At 34.8% G+C, this 24,860-nt stretch overlaps 2 protein-coding genes across 11 annotated transcripts in view; one reads left to right on the forward strand and one right to left on the reverse strand.

Moving 5' to 3' along the window:
- Nucleotides 1–14,840, forward strand: part of CDK7 (cyclin dependent kinase 7) — a 33,977-nt gene extending 19,137 nt beyond the window's left edge. The window contains exons 10-12 of one of the 2 annotated variants that reach the window (XM_014559704.2): nt 2,502–2,651; nt 4,476–4,623; nt 11,709–14,840. In XM_014559704.2, the coding sequence (XP_014415190.1) occupies nt 2,502–2,651; nt 4,476–4,623; nt 11,709–11,719 (309 nt within the window). In that variant the 3' untranslated portion in view covers nt 11,720–14,840. Of the gene's footprint in view, nt 1–2,501; nt 2,652–4,475; nt 4,624–5,038; nt 5,307–11,708 lie in introns of those variants that run through there. The other variant, XM_006185187.2, reaches the window with a different exon arrangement.
- The window catches only part of CCDC125 (coiled-coil domain containing 125), a 30,716-nt gene continuing 8,723 nt past the window's right edge, over nt 2,868–24,860 (reverse strand). For 5 of the 9 annotated variants that reach the window (XM_032473615.1, XM_032473604.1, XM_032473631.1 and 2 more), the window contains 11 exons: nt 24,309–24,367; nt 22,614–22,700; nt 22,399–22,476; nt 21,467–21,552; nt 19,259–19,341; nt 17,695–17,775; nt 16,449–16,567; nt 15,414–15,521; nt 14,146–14,320; nt 11,466–11,581; nt 10,165–10,627 (listed from right to left, as the gene is read on the reverse strand). In XM_032473615.1, coding sequence (XP_032329506.1) covers nt 10,319–10,627; nt 11,466–11,581; nt 14,146–14,320; nt 15,414–15,521; nt 16,449–16,567; nt 17,695–17,775; nt 19,259–19,341; nt 21,467–21,552; nt 22,399–22,476; nt 22,614–22,700; nt 24,309–24,367 — 1,301 coding nt within the window. In that variant the 3' untranslated portion in view covers nt 10,165–10,318. Of the gene's footprint in view, nt 2,887–5,927; nt 6,178–10,164; nt 10,628–11,465; nt 11,582–14,145; nt 14,321–15,413; nt 15,522–16,448; nt 16,568–17,647; nt 17,776–19,258; nt 19,342–21,466; nt 21,553–22,398; nt 22,477–22,613; nt 22,701–24,308; nt 24,368–24,860 lie in introns of those variants that run through there. The other 4 variants (XM_032473658.1, XM_032473654.1, XM_032473647.1 and 1 more) reach the window with 4 other exon arrangements.

A 24,860-nucleotide genomic window follows, 5' to 3' on the forward strand; every position in this document is an offset into this window, starting at 1 on the left:
TGTGATTTCTTTTGTTCTTTAACAAAAATGGGATCACCATGTAATTTTTTTTTTGCAACCACTTGCTCTTTTTACTTAATATTTATTATTGATCTTTTCCTTTTTAAGCTGTATAATACTTCATTTTATGAATGTTTCATGTTTATTAATATCTTGATGTATTTGGGTACATTTATTGAATTTTCATTAACACAATATTTTTTAATATGATATATTTTTAACACATTACATTGTCTACAAAAAAGAAATACTAAATCTGTGATAAACTTTACAACAATTTAAGTTGCAGAATTTTATATTATTTGAGTTTAGTAAAATTCTTACTCATTCTAAAAATTGTAGACCTTTTGGTTTTCCTTCCTATTGTAGCCTCATCTCCTGGGGAAAAAATGAATACTAGAAAATAATGGAAAAGAGAAATTTTAATTATACTTAGTGTGTGCCATTAATGGTAGGATTTTCATAGATTATATTTAATTCTCCCAGCAATCCTATTAAAGTAGATACTGTTATTCCCATTTACAGATGAGACAACTGAGGTTTGGTGAGGTTAAGTAACACCCAAAGCCACTCAGTGTCAGAGTTAGGACTGCAGTCTGGGTCTGTCTGATTCCAGAGCCATGTTCATAATATTTATTCTTTACTTTTCTCTTTGTTATGATTTTCTAAATAATAATTGCTTATTGATGTTTTCCTTGGATTTTTAAAAATTCTTATTTTGATTTACATGCAGAAAGGAGTAATACAGATATATATCCCTTGTACCCTTTACCCAGCTCCCCACAATGGTAACTTCTTGCAAAATTAGTGTAAATCACAACCAGCATGCAACATTGATTCAGTTAATATACAGGACATCACCACAAAGAGCCCTCATGTTGCCCTTTTTCAGTCACGCCCACTTTCCTTTCACTCCCACCCCTTCTTTAACCCCTGGCTGTCACTAATATGTTCTCCATTTCTATAACTTTGTCATATCAAGAATGTTATAAATGGACTCATATAATATGTAAGCGTTTGGGATTGACTTTTTTTCACATTCAGCATAATTCTCCGGAGATTGATTCAGGTTGTGTGTATGAATAATTAGTTGCTTTTTATTGCTGAGTGTTATGAATGTGCCAGTTTGTCTAACTATTCACTCATTGAAGGATATATGCAGTTTCTAGTTTGGGGCTATTACAAATAAAAATACTTTAAACATTCACGTGCAGGTTTTTGTATAAGCATAAGTCTTTATTTCTCTGGGATAAATGCCCAGGATAAATGCTGACTCACATGATAGTTGCATATTTAGCTTGAGAAACTGCCGAACTGCTTTCCAGAGGAGCTGTACCATTTTATATTCTCACCAGCAATATATGTAATCTACTTTCTCTGCATCCTCTCCAGCATTTGGTGTTGTCACTTTTTTAAGCATTCTGAGGGGTGCATAGTGATAACTCATTGTGACTTCAATTTTCAATTTCGTAATGACTAATGGTGTTGAATATCTTTTCTTGTGCTTATTTGTCATCTGTATAGCTTTAATGAAATGTCTCTTCATGTCTTTTCCTCGCTTTTTAATTAGGTTGTGCTTTGGCTGACTATTGAGCACTTTATAATACTCTAGATACTCGTCCTTTGATTTTGTATGTGGTTTGCAAATATTTTCTCTTACACTGTAAGTTGTCTTTTCATCTCACAGAGTCTTCCCAGTTTACTCTGGGAAGTTTTTTAATTTTGGTTAAGTCTGTTTAATCAGTTTTTCTTCTTATGAATAATGCTTTTGACGTAAAGTCAAAAAACTCTGCTTAAAACAAAGATTTTCTAATAGTTTCATATTTAACATTTAAGTCTGATTTGTTTTGAGTTAATTTTTATATGAGGTGTGAAAATTAAGGTCTTTTTTTTTGGTCTGTTTATAATACCAATCCCTCTGTCAATACCATAGTCTTAAAGTAGCCGTATGTTAAGTCTTGAAATCAGGTAGAGTGATTCCTCCCGCTTTTGTTCTTATTCAAAGTTATTTTAGCTATTTTAGTTCCCTTGCCAGAATTTTGGTAAGAATTGCGTTAAACCTGTCTAACAATTTGAGGAGAATAGACATCCTTATAACATTTAATCTTCCAATCCATGAACATGATCGGTCTCATTTATTTAGAGCTTTGATTTATTTCATCAAAGTTTTCAGTATATAGTTTTCAGTATACGAGTCTTAACACGTTTTGTTAGATTTTCACCAGAGTATTTCATTGTACTTTTTGAGTGATTCCAAATAGCATTGTTTTTAATTTCAGTGTCCACATGTTCATTGCTAGTGTGTAGAACTACAGTTGATTTTGTATGTTTATCTTCCTGTAACCTTCCCTGCTCACTAGTTCTAGAGTTTATAAATAGATTTCCTGGGATTTTCTACATAGATCATCATATCATCCATATGACAGTTTTATTTCTTCATTTGAGATCTATATGCCTTTCAATCCTTTACTTAAGTTTGAATTATAAAAATATTTTTACAGGATATGTGCAGTCTTCCAGATTTCGTGACATTTAAGAGTTTCCCTGGAATCCCGTTACAACATATCTTCATTGCAGCAGGAGATGACTTGCTAGATCTCATACAAGGCTTATTCTTATTTAATCCATGCACTCGAATTACAGCCACACAGGTATTTTAGCATATCTTTCAAATTTCTTAAGATTTTATAATATTCTTTAAATACTGAAAAGATGTGTTTCTGTTTTGTTTTAAGGAATAACAAATTTTATCTTTTCACCAAGCTGCAAGCACTGTTCAGACTGGTATTAAATTATATGATCCACACACAAGTGCAGGAGAGTTTACGCTTGCTTAGAAGAATATAGATTTCTGTTTCATAATTAATTTGCTTTCAAGTAGTTCACCTAGAGAGGAAAAAATAACAAGGTTTTTGTATTTGTTAAGACAGTGGTATATTTCAATTAAACTCTTATGTATTCACTTAAATCTTGTGCCAAAACTAGTGCCAAAATTGTTTTGTTTTGTTTTTTCTCCATAAAATACAGTTCAGATAGGCATGCTGGTCATTGTCACAGTTAGTGATTAATGGGGAGGAAATGGTATAGTCTCACAACTGTATGCTTACAAGAGATTGAAAGATATTCTAAACAGAAAACTGAAACTGACAGTTATTTAGGGAAATAAGAATCAAACTCAAGAAAAATGTGGAGGACCAAGAATATCTGCTCTTATGAAAGAAGAGAGAAATGTTATCCAAACAAAAATATAAGACCTATAGATTTGAAAAAAAATTTTTTTCTTTGTTTTAAAATCAAGCACACAAAAATGGGTCGAGTCACAGATGTTTAAAATTGGGGCAGGGAAATACAATGCAAAAATACAACACAGCACAGTTGATTTGGCTTCATAAAGGGAGAGGCTGATTGAAATGTTGCAGATCTTCAAATCTGACAAAACATGTTAGTGCACAACATGTTAGGGATACAAAGTGGATTTTTTTTCACTTAAGGTTATTACAGACTACCAAATCATTGTTTAATGCATTTACCTTCTGTAAGCCCTATCTTCTTAGCTACATTAGCACATATGTACTACATATTTTACCATTGGAATTAGTCTTCCAATTTCAAACAAGTAACTCATTTTTACCTTTTTACCCATGCATATGTGCATAGTCTCCATCATAAGAAACTTGAGAGCAGGTCACATTAGAAAGATGTTCTCATTAATAGCGTAAAACTCAAAATTTATAGAAAAATACCAGTTGTGATAACTTATTTGGGTTATATTTTAATAGAATGAATTTTTTAAGTGGGCTTTGGCTTGTGGTTATCTGTCTTACAGTTGGAATGAGATACTCTTCCTTTCTTAGATCTCTGTGTAACTCAAAGTTTGCTCAGTTTACTTATGTAACTGCTATGATTTGGAAGTAGTACTTTATAAATGCAATTCCTCAAGTAATCTCTAAATTATTACTGCAAATAATATTATGTTGGAGAGTTGGGGGAGGTATGCTTAAAAAGTTTATATGACTTCTTGGATAAGAGAATTATCCAAGAGGAAATATCTTAAATTATTGTGGCTTTTGAACAGTACTATAAATACAAATAAAGCATGAACTTGACAGCTTTCATTCAGAAGAAAACTGCTGATTGGAATTTGGGGCCTAAGTTTTGAACTACAGAGCCTATCTTGTATAGAGAGCTGAATTATGCAATACCTTACTAAGAATATTTCATATTTAATATAGGCTGTTGTGGAAAAATTTGAAGGTAGTGTCTTTTTCTTATAGTAATGGAATATTCAGTCAATCTTAGGCTGCTAGATGTTTATTTGTAATAATTTGCATGTCCAAATACTCAATTTATTTGGGGAGGGGGTGTTCACATAGTGTTTTTAATGTTCCTGACAATTTTGGAGGCTAGATTTTCTTGAACGCAGTTCAGATATTCACTTAAAACCTTACTTTCTTTGGTGTATTTTCTTTTGCAAGGCATTGAAAACCAAGTATTTCAGTAATCGGCCAGGGCCAACCCCTGGATGTCAGCTGCCAAGACCAAACTGTCCAGTGGATGCTTTAAAGGAACAGTCTAATCCAGCCATGGCAACAAAACGGAAGAGAACAGAGGCTTTGGAACAAGGTAAAACTCTCATTTTCATAAGAAATTAAACGAATTCAGAAAACTCCACAGAGCTAATATATAGCTAGTAACTGAAGGGCAGCTAAGAAATATAGACTGTGAGCTGTTTACTTGTTTGAAATTTAAATTGTATAAAGTGGAATGTGATATTTTAGCTATATTTGCTTCCATTAAGAATATTTTACATCATGCCTTTTAAAAGGACATGGGCACTTTTGCGTATACCTCAGAGTTACAAGAACTATTCATATGTACCCTGTTCTTTTCATAATTCCTACTGGTACACTGTATGCTTAACGTTAAACACATGCTATTGGAAAATCAAAGCAAGTAAAAATAAATGTAGTTGGAATGCAGTTACTGGTTAAAATTGCTATAAGATTACATGTAAACAACCTCATTTTTCCCCCCCTAGGAGGATTACCCAAGAAGCTAATTTTTTAGTTACAGAGAACACTGGACAATATTCTACTACTGAAGGAAATAGTGAAATTTCAGGCAAATTAGTGGAAAATAGTAAACATTAAGTAAATGGTTTAAAAGAAATTTGTAAATATTCTACACATGTAAAATATGTAAAACTGGGTTATTTTTATTAAATGAATTTTAAAACAAACTTAATTCTGATTTTTCTGATTAGAGTGCAATAGTAAGAAAAGTTCAATTCTCTGAAATGTAGAATTTTTAATGAAAATAATTATCAGTTATTTTAATAATCTAACTCATATAGCATTAGAAATCTGTAGTAAAAAGGGTAGTATGTAAAAATAAAAAAATAGTAGTAATACAGCAAATATCTACTACCCTGACTTAACAAATGTTCATGTACTAAATAGGAAAAAAAAGAAAAAAATAACATTACAGATAAAATTGAGGTCTCCTTAATATGTCATTCCATTTTGTTTTTTCCTTTTCATCCTCCCCAAAGGAGAATGACTCTCAGGAAATGCGTGTGTTCTCCCATGATATTATACTGCTATTTTATAAGAACGCATGTAGCAATATACAGCACTGTTTTGTGTCTCAAAATCTTATGAGTGTAGACTGTACATCTCATACTGCATTTTTTTTTTCAAAACTTTAAAATTTCTTCTATGTTAATATATATATCTAGTTTTTGTTTTAACTGCCATATAATATATAATAATGCATAATATCTTACGTATACAACACTACTTACACATGCTCCATTTACAGACTGAGTTATTTTTCTTTTGCTGCAAAAAAATTATCATAGATGTAGCAGCTTAAAGTAATACAAATTGATTAGCTACCAGTCCTGTAGGTCAGATACATGTCAGAGCTCAACTATATTTTTTTTTGCATGGGCCAGTATTGAGGTGTCAGTTGGACTCCGGGCACTTCTTTGAGGCTCTAGGGAAGAATCTGCTTCCAAGTTCATACAGTTCATGCCATTTTAATGCACATGCATCCTGTCCTGGCTAGTTGTCAGCCAGGGGCCTCTCTCAGCTTCTTAAGGCAGTCCACTTGCCTTGTTTCATGGCACTCTCCATCTGTCAGCCAGCAAGTGTCAAATCTGTCTGGATTCCTCATCTGCTACCAAGAGAGAAAATTCTGCTTCATCTTTTTTCTTTTTTTAACAGACTCACCAGATATACTGTCAGCTCACTCAGGGCTTAATTATACATCTTAAAAATCCCTTCATAGAAGTTCCTAGGTTAGTGCTTGGAATAATCAGGACAGAAATCTTGAGAGGGCCATCTTTAGAATTCAGCCACATGGACATTTAGGTTATTTAACATTTTTCACAGTTATTAAAAAAACGAAATGTTAATATGCACATGCAAGAGTTTCTCTAATGTACATAATTAGAATTGCAATTGTGAGGTCATGAAGTGTATATTTCCAGTTAGTGCTGATAGTCTATTTCAAGTAGTTGTATCAATTTACACTCCCAGTAGCTATTCCATAGTTCTTAAAAATGAAGAAGCCTCTTACCTTACACCATATGCAAAAATTAATTCAAAATGGATCAAAGACCTAAACATAAGACCTAAAACTATAAAAATCCTTAGAAAATAACATAGGGGGAAAGCTTCATGACATCTGATTTGGCAGGGACTTCCTGGATATGACCCAAAAAGCACAGGCAACAAAAGTGAAAAATAGTTGGGACTATATCAAAATCAAAAGCTTGTATGCATCAAAAGAACATAATCAACAAAGTGAAAAGGCAACCTATGGAATGAGAGAAAATACTTTGAAATCATATATCGGATAAGGGGTTAATATCCAGAATATGTAAAGAATATATATTGTTAGAGCTCAGCAATTTTAAAAATCCAATTAAAAAAATGGGCAAAATACTTGAATAGACATGTCACCAGAGATAATATAGAAATGGCCAAAAATCACATGAAAAGATGCCCAGCATCACTGATCATTAGGGAAATGCAAATCAAAACCACAATGAAATAATACCTCATACTTACTAGGATGGCTGCCATCAAAAAAAAAAAACAACAAAAAAAAAAAACAGAAAAATAACAAGTCTTAATGAGCATGTGGAGAAATTGGGACCCTTGGTGGAAATGTAAAACAGTGCAGCAGCAATGGGAAACTGTGGTGTTTCCTCAAAAAATGTAAAATGGAATTACCATATGATTCAGCAGTTTCACTTATGAGTACATTCCCCCAAAAATTCAATTCAGGATCTCAAATCTATACATTCATTAACCTGTCAGAATTGATTTCACTTCGTCATCTCTAGCAGTCACATAATCTCTGGGGGTCTTTGTAAATTTGATATCTCATTCTAACTTACTTTCATGTCTCATGTGGTTTCTTCATGTTTGCTAATCATGCATAATCCTTCCTTTGTGAAGTGTTAGTTCAGTTTTTTTAATTAAAAAAGTTTAGTACAATTTTTTTTTCTAATTGGAGGTACTGTGGATTGAACACAGGACCTCGTGCATGCTAAACATGCCCTCTACAACTGAGCTATACTCGCACCCCAAACCCTAAATTTTTATACAATTTTTAAAGGTTACTTTCCATTTACAGTTATTACAAAATATTGGCTATCTAAAAATATTTCTTCATTGGTGATAAACATTGTTAAAATTGAGATAAAGGTGATTAATGTCAAAGCTTCAGGACCTGAGCTGCTCTGGTGAGGTCATGGACTCATGACGAGGATATCTGGATCTCATCTAGTTCATTTCTCTCTATGGACCCCTCTGGACTGTTTGTCTTTAAAAGTTTGCTCAGGGGGGTTTGGTTGCCTTCATATTTTGAGTTGAAAGGTGGGACTAAGGAAGTAGACCAGAGTTAAATTGTTAAAAGATACTTTTATTCCTGGAAGAGCAGCAGGTGACAATAGTGAAGTCAGCCTGCATCTCTCAGTGATGAGTCCTTCCTTTCTTTATTTTGTATTATTTACTTATGTGTAATTATTTTAATTTTTATACAGTTTTTAAAGATTACGCTCCATTTACAGTTACTACAAAATACTAACTATATTCCCTGTGTGGTACAATACATTCTTATAGCCTGTCTTACTCCCAGTATTTGTACCTCTCACCTCCCAGCCTTTATATTGCTTCCTTCCCCATTCTCCCCACTGGTAACCACTATTTTGTTCTCTAGGAGTTGGTGTCTTTTTTTGTTGTTGTTGTTATATTCACTATTTTGTTGTGTTTTTTAGATTCCATATATAAGTGATAATGTACACTGTTTGTCTTTATCTGACTTATTTCACCTAGCATAATGCCCTCCAAGTCTAATTGTGTTGTTGCAGATGGCAACATTTCATTCTTTTTTATGGCTGAGTAGTATTCCATTGTACACGCATACTACATTCTCTTTATCCAGTCATCTGTTGATGGACACTTAGGTTGCTTCCGTATCTTGGCAATTGTAAATAATGCTGCTGTGAACATTGGGGTGCATGTTATCTTTTTGAATTAGTGCTTTTATTTTGTTCAGATATATACCCAGGAGTGGAACTGCTGAATCATATGGTAGTTCAATTTTTAATTTTTTGAGACAACTCCATACTGTTTTCCACAGTGGCTGCACCAATTTACATTCCCATCAGCAGTGTATGAGGGTTCCATTTTCTCCATATCCTCACCAACATTTTTTGTGCTCTTTTTGACGATGGCTGTTTTGACAGGTGTGAGGTGGTATCTTATTGTGGTTTTGATTTGCATTTCCCTATTAGTGATGCATCTTTTCATGTGCCTGTTGGTAATCTGCATTTCCTCTTGGGGAAACAATGTATATTCAGTTCTTCTGCCCATTTTTCAGTTAGGTGGTTTATTTTTTTGAGTTGTATGAGCTGTTCATGTATGTTGGATATTAACCCCTTTTTGGTCATATCATTTGCAAATAGTTTCTCCCATTCAGTAGGTTGTCTTTTGTTGATGGTTTCCTTTGCTGTGCAAAACCTTTTAAGTTTCATTAGGTCCCATTTGTTTCTTTTTGCTTTTATTTCCTTTACTTTAAGGATAGTGATTCAGATTCTTTGTGTATCTGTCAATTGGAATATTATAGATTTTATTAATTTGAGTTTTTTTTATTTTTACACACACACACTAAAAGAACCTTTTTAACTTTTGTAATTTGACTTTTTTTTTACACTTCCCACTTTGGTATTATTAGATATCCCTAATCCTTCCTTTTCCTACCTCTTGTTTCATATTAAATTATTACATATACTACATCTGTGTATGGTCTTTATCCTATTCCATTGACCTGCTGTTACCACACTGCTTTAAATAATGTAGCTTTATATTACTATCAGGACAATACATTTTAATATCTGGTAACAGTAGATCCTCATCATTCCTCCTTTCTTAAAAATTTATTTGCCAAATTTTCAGCCTTTATTATTAATGTCAATCAATGCTGTTCCTTTAACAAAACCATAAGTGGTTTATATGTTATCACCCTATTGTTTTCTCATCTAAGTAGTAATATCTTTTCACTAGAGATCATAATTAGATAAAAGTTTTATTATAACTGCTAACGATGTAATGCATCACTGTGATGCTAATATAGCAATATTCCCAAAAGGTATTAAAGATTATTACTATGTAATATTTATAGAAAGAGAAAATAACTTTAAATGGTCTAAAACTCAGCATCAAAACCAAGAAGTTAACTCAGAGTGGCCTAAGTGCCAGAATTCTGTGTACCTCTGGCTACAAAATGTCACCACTCTGACAAAAAAGAAGCTATAAAGGTAACTAGCAATGACTTTGAATACACTTCTGCTAAAATCCCACCATTAAAAGCTTTTTATTGAAGTTAACTTAAGGAAATTATTTTTAATTTTTAAATAACTTGATATGGCAAATAAAAAATCCTGAAAAACAAAAGTAAGATAAATGTATTTCAAAAATGAACATTCAGTCATTCCTATTGTTGCTTGAGCCAAAGATCCCTATAGTCAATCTAAATAATTAAATTTTTTTCTCAAAAATCAGTTTTTTGCTTTTAAGATACTGGCAATTATTGAAAACTTCACAAAATATAGTAACATAATTTATAAATAAAGTATGTCAACACAATATATTAATAATTTCTTACAGAAAATATTTATTTAAGCTGTCTCCTAAAATTTAGAAATTCCTGGAAACATACAACTTCTGAAGATGTAGTAGCATTTACAGTCCTTCTTCAGTCTCGATATAAACAGCTCTCAGTTCTAATTTCAACTGGTTTGTCTTCAGTACCTGATATTTGATGGCAAAGAATGGGATCTTTTAAGAGTTCTTGTGTAGCTTTGATCTGTATGAAAGTGCTGAACTGAACAAATGCAGTTCACAGAATTAAAAATCTGAACGCTTGAATGGACACAGTCACACAAAATGGGGAATTCTGAAGTTTTCTGCCAGCGATTTCTTAATGGAGAATTGTCTTTCATAGGACTTTTTTCTTTATTCTCTTTTGACATGTTATCTTTGTCTTCCAAAGCCCGAGCAAGCATGTAACTAACTTTTCTTTGATGAGCCAAAGCTGCTTCTTTATCATTCAGCTGCATGCATAGAAATTTAAAATAGACCAATTAGTAAATCACAGAATACAGAGCTGTAGTCATAAGTATTTCATGAAAATATTCAATCTTCATTCTGTCAAGTCAGTCAGAGTGAATAAATGAATTAAGTGTCCACTGATTCCTTAGCATCATGCTACATGTTACTGAGGATATTTTTTTTTTTTAAGAAAGAATAGAAAACAGCATTTTCTGTTGAAAATTGTTTAAGACAACTGAAGAGAAAGGAGAAAAAAGTATATATATACATGGTGTGTGTGTATGTATGTATATATAATATCAACATGTACTTATCTCTGTGAAAGAATGTTGAAGTTATTTATATATAAAGTTGTTTTTATATATTTATATGCAAATAAATAACTTCAATACTCTTCTATAGATAAGTATATTCATATAACCTGGGTTTCTTAGTTTAGTCATCTGTGAAATTGAGGATAACAGGGCTGATTTCAAGGTTGTAATGATTAAAGGACATGCATGAGGAAGTTCCTTGAACACTTTAAAAATTCCTGAATAAACAAAGTCTTGTGACGAACTATATATATTAATGCAGATGACAGAGATGCCTGTACTTAATTATAGGAAGCCTCCTCTTTTCAGAGGTGGAGGTTTAAACTTACACAAGGAATGCAATGGATGGGAGACATGGGTAGTGTGTGTGGGGTGTTTAAGTAGATTGAGACCATAATTCTCGAAAATGGTGCCTAAATTGGGAAAAGCATAAAAGTCACATACTTGACTGTGATAGAGTTGAATTTAATAGGAAGCAAAAGAATTACCTTCTCTACAACCTCTAACAAAAAGTAAAGGTACTAACCAAATCTGTTAGCATCTGAAAGACTTCCTGAGGATCATCCTGATCATCAGTGCTCTTAGAAGGGAGCATATTCAGCAGTTTCTGCCCTAAGGTCTTCTTACTTTGTGATGGTAACCCTAAAGTGGAACATGAAAATCCAGCTGAGACATAACAAGACACTCACTGATGTACTTCCAGGAAAACAGGTAAGTGTGAACCAAGGCTGATTCATTCCTAAATCAGTCAGGACCTTGTCCTCTTCAGGAGACCTCTAGCACGACTGAGTCAGGCAGCACAGTGCAGTGGGAAGAGCAGACTTTAGAGCCAGGACGGCAGACACAGGTGCGAGGGCCGCAGTGAGAAACAGCAACGCCCGTCCTGCCACTGTCTCATCGCACAGCCGCTCCTCAGCTCCCCACAGTGGCTGCCCCGTGGGAGAGAATGCAGCCCGTGCTACCAGATCATCTCAGTCTTCCAGAGGAGCCAGCAATCCAGATTTGTATGTGAAATCTCCCAATTTAAATGTCAGCCACTTACCCACATTATTTGAGAAACCGCTTCACTCCCCAAAAAACAAGTCTGCAGACAGGTAGCCTCTGAACCATGCAGGCTCTGCCTTAGAGACAGCAAGACCTGGACTTGAATCCCCATTTAGCCACTTCCTAACTGTCTGACGTTGGACAAGTTCTCTGAGCTTCATTTCTTCCCCTCCAGAATGAGAATAATAGTACCTATGCTCTATTGTTGGGTTGCTGTGCTATTAAATAATAGAGCATGGGCTGGAGGAGGGAACAGGCAGTTAGTATAGAAGGGGTATGGAGTTTCTGTTTGGGAAGACGAAAAGAGCTACTAAACTTGTGTATACTTGTAAAGACTTCAGAGATGAATCAATTATTTTCAATTTTGCTTCCAGTCTCAGTACCTTAATGGAAGGCAAAGATTGGGAGCTATGCCTCTCAAATCATGTTTTCCATTCAAAAGTTCCTGAATTTTGTAAATAGCTAAGAAAGTTAGGAATTCGGGAATATAAAATAAGTACAAGTGCTGAAATGAATATGAATCTACCTCTTCTTTTCTTCTGTCTCCTGGCTCTTCTCCCTACCTTCCATCAAAACAATTAAGATCAGATTTTTAAAAGGATTTGACTTCAGTTAACAACACAGAACACCAGGGCTGCCCTCAAAGAGTATTCCTTTAAAAATTTTGCAATCCAGCTCCTATTAAGGGCCCCACCGAGAGAAGAGGTGTCTGAGGAAGATCACCTACACATCTATTCATGGTAGAACTAGATACCCGTCATGTTGTCCACTGAGTCCTAAAATGCTAAATACATTGGACTAAGTTTGCTGATTCCCCTGGCAAATCACTTACCTCAAGTTCAACATTAAGGTTATATCTTCAGCTTTTATCAAGGAATTATTATAGAAAACAGCCATGTAAATAGTGATTTTGTATTTCTTATAAATGACTGTTGAGGACTTAGCTATTAAATTTGCTCAATGGCCCCTGTCTCATGTCAGAAAACTCTTTTAGAAGTTAATTTCAGGACAATGTGGAATTCCTCTTTAAGGATGAGAGTTCAGGAAAATTATTTCCCCCCCTTTGCCCTGACTTCCATCCAGCTGACTCTGAATACATAGCTTTTATAATCTGCTTTTACCCACTTTCACAGTTCTTGTTTACTACTTCTATTTTTTATTATCTCTGTAAGCAATTTACCATGAGATGGGTAAAGTTAAGTTAATGAAGCTAAAATTCCCAACACTTGACCCATATACTAATACTAATATGCAATGTTGAAAGGAAATATTTCAAACAAAATAGGTATCTACTGTTAAGTTTCAATTTTGATACTATAAGATTCTTACTGGTCCTGAACTCATCTGAAAATGAGAGATATTGGAATTAGGATTATGGATTTTGACAAAGATTTAGAAATGGGGTCATGTCAGAATTTTAATACGAAAACATTTACACTTAATAAACTTCACTGTAATCTTTCTTGACTGAGAAATGGTTTCAAATTGGAATTTTAAATTGAAGCAATTTGAATTCTGAATAATACCGATAATTGAAAATTGAGATTGACCATTTAAACTAGATCTCTAAAAATAACACCTTTATATTGGACAGTCTACCTATTCCAACTGTAATTTTATTCTCTTATGCCATTTCTATACATTTTGTTTAATACCACAATGACTCAAGAATGGCCATGAATTTTTGATAGGTTTGTGAACCAAAACCTTAACTTGTTTCACTTTTTATAAGAATACTTTATTAATTTGTCTAACTTAAGATTTCTCCTCTACCACTCAGTGTCTTACCCAGAATCACATTTCAGTAAAGTTTAACTAGATATATTTAATGTTGGGTTTCACTGCCATTTTCCATATTAATTTCCCTTTGGCAGCTTCACTTTAATCATCTAGTGCTCTTACAAATTTTTTCCACTAAACATGATCTTGTTTAAATGAAATAGAGTACTAAAAAGAGATTGTCCTGTCATTTTATGGTCTTATCTGCACAGGTTAACACCCCAGTGACCCCCTTTTTCCCACAGTTGCTAAATTTTTAGATAAATCACAACTCTGTGAAATTTCAATTATATTCTCCATGTTAACTGTGCTTATTCAACTATAGTTATAAACAAAAACAACTGAAATTACACCCAGTTACTGACATTATAATTCATATTTACCATCTTCTTTAAGGTGCTTCCAATTTATCCATTTTGTTGGTTTCTTACACATTTTATCCATTTGTGTAAATCTTAGTGCCTGGTCATTTTTCCTCATTAATTGTTGCTCAAATGCAATTCTGAATGCATCTGCCATTATGTAGGCTTCTTCTTTACTCTTCTGCAAAAGTCCCAACTGGTTTTGAAAGAAAGTTTGAGAGGTATCAGAGACAAAACCAGAACAACTGTTGCCTGGATGCTGAATCAGATTAGCAAATGCAGTCTCTGTGCCAGCATGAGTCTCCTGCCTGCCTTTGAGCTCTTTCATCTGCTTAAACTAATTGGCACTTGTCATTCTCTTCTGCAGTAGCTGCCCACTCTGAACTAGATTACCAGAAGTTCCCCTTGTGTACCTGTCAATTCCGTTAATCCAACTCTTAGACTTCATTACCCTAGACAGGCCCTGCGTGTGTCCTGGCCAATGAGGAAGAAGGGAGGATGCCAAAGGCTGCATCTCAGTTCTGCCTTGGGCCACTCCAGACAATACCAGTGGAAACAGTTATGAATAGCATCTTTCACATACATCCCATGGCTGACTGATCTTTGTAATCGTATGCTTTTCATAATATATTGCTTAATGTTTAGCTATTTGCTTTCCTATATACTCTGAAGACTTTAAATTCCATACTTTCAATAAACATGAAATATTTTAAAAATTATGGTCTACACTCTATTTATTATTAAAGCTTAATTACAATGGCAGCTGTCATTTGATTAAATGCCAGACATGTCCCTGTGCTAAACATTGTATGTCTACTGTCTTTTATTTCTCACAGCAACCTTCCAAACATTATTACAGTTTAACGTATGTATCCAAAAGCCACAGAGCTGGAAAATGATGGAGCTATGATTCAAAGTTAGGTCTGGCTGGTACAAAGGTACCTTGCAACTTTTCTAATAACCTTCATGTTTATCTCTCCGTTAATCAGTGTTGCAGAGCCTAGTGATTTTAGGCATGTGTGCCTTTTCCTCTAATATCTAGTAATTTCAGGGCCATATATAGACAAAAGAAATACGAACTCAGAAAATACTGAGTAAAACATATGCAAACAACTTGTTGGAACTATGTAAACAAAATACAGTTTATAAGTTAATGTTATCATAAAATTAAGGGTAAGTTCCATACCCAATGAATACTAAAATGAAGCTGATTATTGCAGATACTTCACTTATTCAACTGTTAGTCGAGAAACAAAACCCAAGCTTTTACTGTTTTGATAGTACAGTACCTCCTGTTTGAGCTGAAGAAGCATTTTCCGAGTGGATGCTGCCATTTTGGCACAGGCACAGGGGCTCCCTCTGGGACCATGACAAACACAGGCTCCCAGGACTGCAAGCTTTAAATCCAAAAGCATTATCCCATTACTAAGTGTCATACTGCTTAGCCACACACAGAGGGGCACACACACATATCCATGCATATTTTATTCAAGCATCTGATTCAAAGAAATGAAAACAAAAATAGTAGGAAGATGAGACTATGATTTCAGGACCCAAGTGGAAATAAACTACAAATTTTGAGAGAATGTTACTACTTGGAACAAAAACATAAATTCTACCTTCTTTTCACTCTCAAAAACCTTTAACCTAGCACTGGTTTCCCTCATTCTTGAGTCCTTGGCAGGAACTTGACCTAGCAAAGTAAGTATTAACATCTACAATATGGATTTCCTGTGACTGGGCTTGGCCTGCTGCCCAGCATTCCTTACCATCAGGTCCTGCTGGGAAAAGATGCATGCTCAGAAATGATGAGTGCATTTTAATGTCAGTGAGGAAAACAATCATCCCTCCAAGCCTAAAAAACTGCTCTGTGATCATGTAATGTGTTCTTAAATATTTCTTGGCTCATCCACTGTTCTGGAATTGCATAGGGGCCTGATCACTCAAAACCTGTCTATTGATCACAATGAAGAAAAGAGTCCATATGGGTCACTTCTGGTTGACCACTGTAGCTAGAATAAAATTAAGAACTGTTGTACTTTTTAAAAAAACTCACTTGGCAACTAGCCACAGATTGCTTTCCCAACATATCCCGGCAACTACCAATTTAATGGGGGCAGTCTATGTAACATATTGTGCCATATCTTTTAAAGTTTCATGTGGAGCTTACTATGGAATTATTGTCTAAACTTCCTGTTGCTATAAAATTTCACAGGAATGGATTAGCTGAAAATTGAATCCTAATTTAGAACTGTTTAGAGAGGAAGATTCCACTCTCTTAGTGTAAAGGCTATTACAGAAAATTCTTCCTCACACATATTCACCTTATAGTTGACTGGAGCGTACAAATGGTGGCTGTGTGGTAGATTGGTATCTTCCCTTCTCAACTTCTGGCTCCTGATAACTGTCCCTGCAAAAGCTGCTGCCAAAAGTAACTTTCGACCTGAGTAGGGCCAATGTGAAAATGCAAGGTTTCTGCAAGGAGCTCTGAATCCTAATTGTACTTCCTTTCCTTAGTGCTCCTTCATCAGCTGGCTCAGGGCCCTTGTTCCTGCCTAGGCCCTGGCCCACTCAGGATTATAAGAAAGCCTTCTTTTCCAGAATTTTCTCTCAGTTCAGTTTATTTTCCTGTTTTGTTATTACACTAGTTTTCCACCCAGGCAGTAGAGCATGATGATCAAAATTACAGACTCTAAACTCTACCTGGATGTACTTCCCAGCTCTACCACTTAGTAGCTTTGTGACTTTGGGCAAATTACTTAACCCTTTTGTGCCTCTTACCTCATTTGCAAAATGAGGATTTAATAGTACTCAGCTTATCTGGTAGTTGTGAGAATTAAATGTGTTCATCTACTTAAAGCACTTAGAATCTGGTGCTTACTAAGGACTATGTATTTGCTATTATTATTAATAGTTTCTTTATTTGAAGTTCTATAATGTGAATGGCTATCCCCTCTCACTCCACTGTTATACCTGCTCATTTCTCATGAGTCCCCAGGACACTTTTTATCTTACCAGCCAAACTTCCACACTGTAAGACATTGCACACCTCAACAAGCAATTAGTAATCCATCAGCAGCAGACCTTTCTTCTGAACCTGGCTCAACCCCAGATTGACCTTGTCACTTCAGGAAAGTAATTGAAACTATCTGAGCCAGGGTTTCCTCCTCTGTAAAATGGGGATGGTACCTGCTTTGCAGTCTTCACAAGATTACTACGATGATCAGATTAAAAACTGTGGGAAAGTACTCTGAGGCTGTAAGCCCCTATTCAGGAGAGACATTGGTAACAATAGTTTCTGCTAAAACTGTGGAAAAATGAAATACAAAGGGCAAGAAGTGGCTAGCACATGCCCTCATGTCCAAGAATGTCATGCCTGAAAGGTATGGTACCAGCAAGGCTGGAGAATGGACCTGGGCCTCTCTCAAATTGCTAAGTATGGTGCTGTCCTAAAAATGGAGCTGATGGCGATGGCAGAAAGAAAACGAAAGAGGAAAACTTACCCCCTGCTAAATTTTTGTACCTGCTTACCTACCTCAAGACCTGAAACCTCTGTAAAGCCACTTTTACCCCGACACGTGTTTTCCTGAGCCATCTTCTGCTGTTTGATATCAAGCATGGCGAGGGCCTCCAAATACTGCTGATTCAAAACTAGGAGGGGCCATATGAAGAAGTGTTCGGTTATGAAGTCTAACCCCACCTAGTTACACCAACATCATATACTCATCTTCTAAGCAAGGCATGTACAATAACTACCCCCATCTGTCTGACAGAACAGTGGGTATCAAATGAGATAATATACACATAACACTAGATAAAATGTTACTATTTTTAATGTGGAAGTTTCAACTATGGAACCAAAGTCTGGTCTTCATTTGCTCAAAGAAAATTTGTAGAATTTTCAAAAAGAGAACAAACAAGGGCTAATTTTTCACCCTTTATGGACAGTGAGGCCCAGGTGATGAGATTTCATATATTTTATTAAGGTCAGCTGTATCAGCTCTCCAAACTCTAGCAGACTTTTCTATTAAGAGTTTTCACAAAAGGCTCTCAACGCAAACATTTAGAACCAGAGGGTTCCCTGCTATTTCCTGGAGAGCAGAAATCAGTAACTTTTATTCTCCTGTTGCAGGGTGGAATGAGCAAGGGTAGTGGTTATCAGCAGCTCCTGTCCTGGAGCTAACATAACTCGGGAGAAATCTCTACGTCAAATCACTGGTGTGGAGAAGCACCATCTATGTGTGTGGTTCTCACCCAGAGGCTTTGCCACAGTTCACTCACTACACTATGTAAAGTGCTTCTCTCAGGCCCATGACCTGATTTAGCACTTATTTTATCCCTTCCAAGCCTCCACATTAAAACAGTTTCTGCGAAGAAGGGACAATCAACATCGTCTCTTAAAATTTTCCGAAGAGTTGGTACCACTTTAATTTTCTTAAAACACTTTAATAGGCTTTCACTAACTTTTGTCGTACAGTGGCTTATTATACAAAAGATATATTGTGTGTGTGTTTCTATACACATAATATATGTAAGAAACTTCAAATTCTTAAGGAGTCCAAAAATGTTTTGAAAAATTAAAAATATTTGTATTAGGGATATTCGCAGAAGACACTTTTATAAGAAAAATAATGCTGCTTTGTATAGTTATATATGTATATTTAATACTATATTTAATGTACAGTTAATACAATTTTATACTTTTCCTATAGTGTTCCATTAAAACATACATTTACTCAGGCTCCTCAAACATCAGGTGCTCTACCATTTTGTTTTACACTGAGTATAAAAACTGAAGGATAGATGGGGAACTGGGGGGATTGCTTAATGGGTGTGAGGCTTTATTTTGGAGTGATGAAGCATTTTAGAACTAGATGTTTGTACAACATTGTAAGTGTTACGAATTTTTCACTTTTAAATGGTTAATTTTATGTGAATTTCACCTCAATTTTTTTAAAATTGAAAAACTGCACTGATGCATATCTTTTCTCTTTCATCCTTAATTATAGATTACTTCAAAATGTTACCACTTTGTCTATTGATATGTGTGTTCTGGACATAGGACATACTATATAAAACTGATCTTTTAACATAATATTTTTGAAGAATTATCAAAGTACCACTCTTTACTTACTTGCATTTTCAGACTTGAGCATTTTAATTTCTTCTGTTTTCAGTTTCAGAGTTTCTTTGAGGACTGCATTTTCACAGTTTAGCCTGGAAAAAAGTACTCTCCAAATAACTAATACAGTAACACTTTGTAATCGAATTAGAATATTTTTATTCTGTAATTAGAACAGGAAAACCCAAATATAATTTTTTCTATTTCAGAACAGTCTAGGATTATACATGTAACAAAATGAAAACAATTTAAAGGAGTGTGGTAAGGTTTTGAACCTACTGTTAACCCTTCTGTACGCTTAGCTGAGAAAGAATCAGGACCAGAAATATCTCTAAGGCATCTATTTTGAACACTCATTCTCTTTACTAAAGTTTCAGTCAACTTTTAATAACCATTTGACCACCAACTAAATGCTCAGGCTACCTTCCAAAATTTGCATAAAAAGATACATAGGAGGTACAAACTTCCAGTTATTAAATAAGTCCTGGAGATGTTATGTACAAAATGGAGAATATAGTTAACAATACTATACCATATATTTTTAAATTGCTAGGAAAGTAGATCTTAAAAGTTCTCACCATAAGAAAAAAAGTTGTAACGATGTATGGCAGTGAATGTTACCCAGACTTACTGTGATGATCATTTTGCAATATATACAAATACCAAGTCATTACATTGAACACCTGAAACTAATACAATGGTACATGTCAATGATACCTCAATTTAAAAAAAGGTACATAGGGAGCTTTATCTGCTGAATAAAACTTATAGTTACTTACAAGAGTTCCTAAATCGCCCAGCATTAGAGGCTTATTCAAAAAAATCTCGAAATTAAAAACAGTAGCTGGAGGGGAGGGAAATAGCTCAGGGCCAGAGCGCATGCTTAGCGTGCATGAGGTCCTGGGTTCAATCTCTGGTACCTCCATTAAAAAAAAAAATTATTTTTAATAAAAAAAAATAAAAATAGTAGCCTGATCATCTGGTTTAATTTATAACTTTAAATAAAATATCCATTAAGACATTTTGTGATATTTGTGGGGAATGTTATATTCTGTGCTCAGGATTGGCTACAATTCATTAAAACAGTGGTCATAAAGTTAGTTTCTTAATTAAAAAAATTTAAAAATAATACTCTTGGGTTTTTTTTATTTAAGTGAAAGCAAGTTTATTTAGAGAGATACACTCTTCACAGAGAGTGTGGTCTGTCTCACTCAGAAGGGAAAATGCCTTAGGAGATACATACTCCATAGGCAGAATGTGGGCCATCTCAGAAAGGTGACAGGGAGAGAAGCCAAGAGGTGTGGGGTGTTTAGTTTAAAGTAAAAATAGATACGCACTCCACAAAAGGAGAGAGAGAGACAGAGAGGGTATGGGGGTGTGGGTGTGTGTGTGTGGGTGTGTGTGTGTGTGGGTGTGTGTGTGTGTGGGTGTGTGTGTGGGTGTGTGGGTGTGTGTGTGTAATGAGTAGGAGGATTATTGCAACTACTTTGGGGAAGGCTCAAGGATTTAATGTCTTGATTTTTATAAGTATATTATGGTTACAAGTGAGAATGCCCCCTTTTAAAAAAATACATACAAACTGAAGTATTTAGAGTAATGGGGCCTTATATATGCAATTTACTCTAAAAGGGTTTAGAAAAATACTACCTCTATATTCATGCATTTTAACTACAAAGAAAGAGAAAGAAAGAGAGAATGATAAAGTAAATGTGATAAAGAGTTAAAATTTGGAGAATCGGTGAAAAATATATATTATTATTATTTGTACTGTTCTTACAACTTTTCTGTAAGTCTTCAATTATCTCAAATTAAAAATTAAGAAATAATAAATTAAAAAATTACACACTAAAGCCATCTATAATCCCAGGTATCAAATCAATTTCTCAATGAATGACCTTATAAGTCTGCTGTAATTTAAAGTTACTAAATAAATTTGCACTAATAAGAGAGTTGCTCAAAAGATTTTGTTAGAAAAAACAGTGCCAATAATAAAGTAACTTGGGAAACATGGTCTTAAACTGTATTTTAATATACAGTTTATACTATTTTTTTTAAAAAGAAAATTAACAGTAACAGAAAAATAGGGACTGGTAAATGGGTAAGCAATGTGAATTTTACATTTACAGTTAGCTCAAAGAAGAAAAAACCTTAAGCTACATTTGAATTACACACATTTTAAAAGACTTCCAAAGAAAAATTATAAAATAATAATATTCAAACCTGTCATATTTTTGGATCCAAGATTCCTCTATATTTTTAAATCTATTCTGATCAAATTCTATTTCCCACTGCAAGGCATTTATTTCCTATAGAAAGAAAAGAGCACTTCTGTGAAAAAATTACTACAAATAAATCATTTCAGGACACATGAATAGCTGAAATAAATCATTTAATCATTTCATAGAAATAGGTTAAGAGAAAAAAACTAATTATTGCTCAAAAAGAGTGACATTTGTAAACACATATAACACACCTCTTTAGCACTCAAAAAAGCTTTTCTGAAGCTTGCTTATTAGGAGGAAAATTTCAAACTGTTTAGCTTCAAAATTAGCTGGCCTAATAATGAGGTCCTACTGTATAGCACAGGGAACTATATTCAAAAGCTTGTAATAACTTATCATGAAAAAGAGTATGAAAAAGAATACATATATATATATATATATATATATGTATATAACTGAATCGCTATGCTATATACCAGAAACTAGCACAACATTATAAATCAACTATACTTCAATTAAAAAAAAAAAATTGCTGGCCTGAACCAAGATTTTTCATCACCTTCAACACATGTAGACCCCAAAGTACACTACTAGGAGTCTAAGCCCAGGACAGTCCCATCAAGGGAGGGTACAAGAGGCACAGGAATGTGACCATCTAGGGTGAAGATGAGATTGTCAGAAAGAGGCAGGCTTTCGGGCAAGCAGAGGAAGGAAAATAGGAAAAGAAGAAAAATAGGAAGTGTCAACTTGGCGGGCTCTGCCCATGTGTTTTGGATTATAAGCTCCAAAATAGAAGGGACCATATGAAGTTGAAGCACACCCAGCAGAGAGTATGCACAAATGACACATCCTTTGGTACAGTGGTCTCTAAGGAAACTGTATTTGAAAGCTTACTGTATTGAACAAGTCTACACTACAAGTGGCAAATACCTTCTCCAAGGATCTCTTTTGTTCCACAGTTTTTTGAAGCACTGCCTGGGTATGACTTGTGGCTTTGCCAAATATTGCCTAAGAAAAATAAAGATCATTTATCAGTAGAAATTAAATTTCTAATTATTTCTATGTGCACCTTTTTTTTAAAGCTAAAACCATACTACTTATTATTGGAATGTGTACACCATGAAAGTTTAAAAGTAACTTCTTACCATGCTTTGAAGAATTTTCAGTGCTTCCTCTTTACCTTCAAGTTGTCTTTGAGATGCCTCAAGTTCAGTTTTCAAGATTTCTACCTCCTAAGGAGAAAAATAAAACTAGTCTTCCTCTCTGCAAGATATGCAACCCTAAATGATCAATTTGGATAGTTTACATTTAAACTCAACATGCACTTTGACTCGAAGCACTTTGACCTTACAAATGAGGTTGGAAATTCTTCCAGGCTTTATAAGTGGACCAGAAGAGGCCAAAATTGAGACCCTCACTATCAGGTGCCAGTTATGACAGAAAGTCCAAATTTTTGCTTTTACCCATTTAGGCCATATAGCTAATAAACTGGAGAAAAATCTTTGGACCACATAAAACAAGCACATGATCATCCACACAGCTACAGTAGCTAGTATGCGTTGAACTGAATTCCCCAAAAAAGATATGTGCAAGTCCTATCCCCGGTACTGTGAATGTGACCTTATTTGGAAATAGAGTCTTTGCACATATAATCAGTGTCATCCTGGATTAAGGTGGGCCTCAACACAATGACTGGTGGCCTTATAAGACAAGGGAAATTTGAACACAGACACACAGGGCAGAAGGCCCTGTGACATTTCAGAAAGACAGAGACTGGAGTGATGCAGCTGTAAGCCAAGGACTGTCGGCGGCAACCACCAGAAGCTAGGAAGAGGCAAAGAAGGATTCTCCTCTAGACCCTTCAGAGGGAACATGGCCCACCGACACCCTGATGTCAGACCTCTAGCCTCCAAAACTGGGAGAATCAATCTGCTGTCTCTAAGCCACTGGTTTGTGGTACTTTGTCAGGGCAGCCCTAGGAAACTACTAGAATAGCTTTCACCAGAAGAATCACAAATGCTTAGAATCACTAAGTTGGGCTTCCTGTTCCCCAAAGGGTAGGCACCTCACAGAAACTCCTCCTCCCAGCAAGACAGATGGCCTCCTCAGGCCACCTGGGGTACTTTCTGAGCCTCTGACCTTAAGGAGGTTAAATTAAGTCAGGTTATTTCCACACATACAGGGAAGACAGATGGAAAGGAGTGATAACTATTTTCTCCAGGAGGAGATTAGAGAAAGAAGGTCGACTAAAGAAGTGAAGAAAGAGAAAGACAAATATCATATGATATCACTTATATATGGACTCTAAAAAATGATACAAAGTAACTTGTTTACAAAACAAATAGAACACATGGAAAACAAACTTACAGTTAACCAAAGGGGAAGGGCTGGAGGAGGGATAAATTAGGCATTTGGGATTAACAGATATAAATTATTAAATATAAAATAGATAAACAGCAAGAACCTACTATGTAGCACAGGGAACTACCTTCAATATTTTGTAATAACCTTTAATGGAAAAGAATTTGAAAAAGAGTATATACATATATATGCATAACTGAATCATTTTGCTGTACACCTGAAACACTGTAAATCAACTATACTTAAAAAAAAAATCAGAAGGTAGAAAAGAGAACGTTTACATAAACAGCTTTTTTGAGAGATGAGAAGACTAAGAAACGGAGGAGGCCAGTTGGAAGCTATGAGCTTGACACTGTGGCTCATGAGACTATCTGGAAAGCCAATATCTGCCTTCCAAACCATATTAGTACTACTTACACAAAATATCTATCAGTGGACTTTATTCCCATGAGAATTTGTATATTAACAAGAGCACCTACCTCTAAAGTTTCATGAAGATGTTGCCTTAATTCCACATTTGACAACTCTGAATTAGAATCTATTAGGGAAAAAAATTTTTTTTAATATTTTCTTTAACTGGTTAAACACAGGATATTTGTTTACAAAATATGAAAAACAGGCTTCACTTAAATTGAAAAGAGAAAATAATTGTAACAAACCAAATAATGATAAAAATGGATAGCTTAAGACATTCCACAAATGAAAAGACACAGGAACGAGGAAGGTGAGAGGGGAGGGTATAGTTCAGTGGTAGAGTGCATGCTTAGCATGCACGAGGTCCTGGGTTCAAGCCCCAGTACCTCTGTTAAATGAATAAATAAACCTAATTACCGCCCCCGCCCAAAAAAACCCCATGAATGTTGGTGAGTGAAATAAAACAATTTTGGCATTTGGCTTAAGCCTGATCAATATCATGATATGAATATCTAAAAAATAACCTGAATTTAATTTCTTTCCAAGAAGAATGACTAGAAGCTCCTGTAACTTGAATTATTATCTCCTTAATGTAGTCAATTGAGACATTAAACTGA

This window comes from Camelus ferus, chromosome 3, assembly GCF_009834535.1.
Source record: "Camelus ferus isolate YT-003-E chromosome 3, BCGSAC_Cfer_1.0, whole genome shotgun sequence".
NCBI lineage: Eukaryota > Metazoa > Chordata > Mammalia > Artiodactyla > Camelidae > Camelus > Camelus ferus.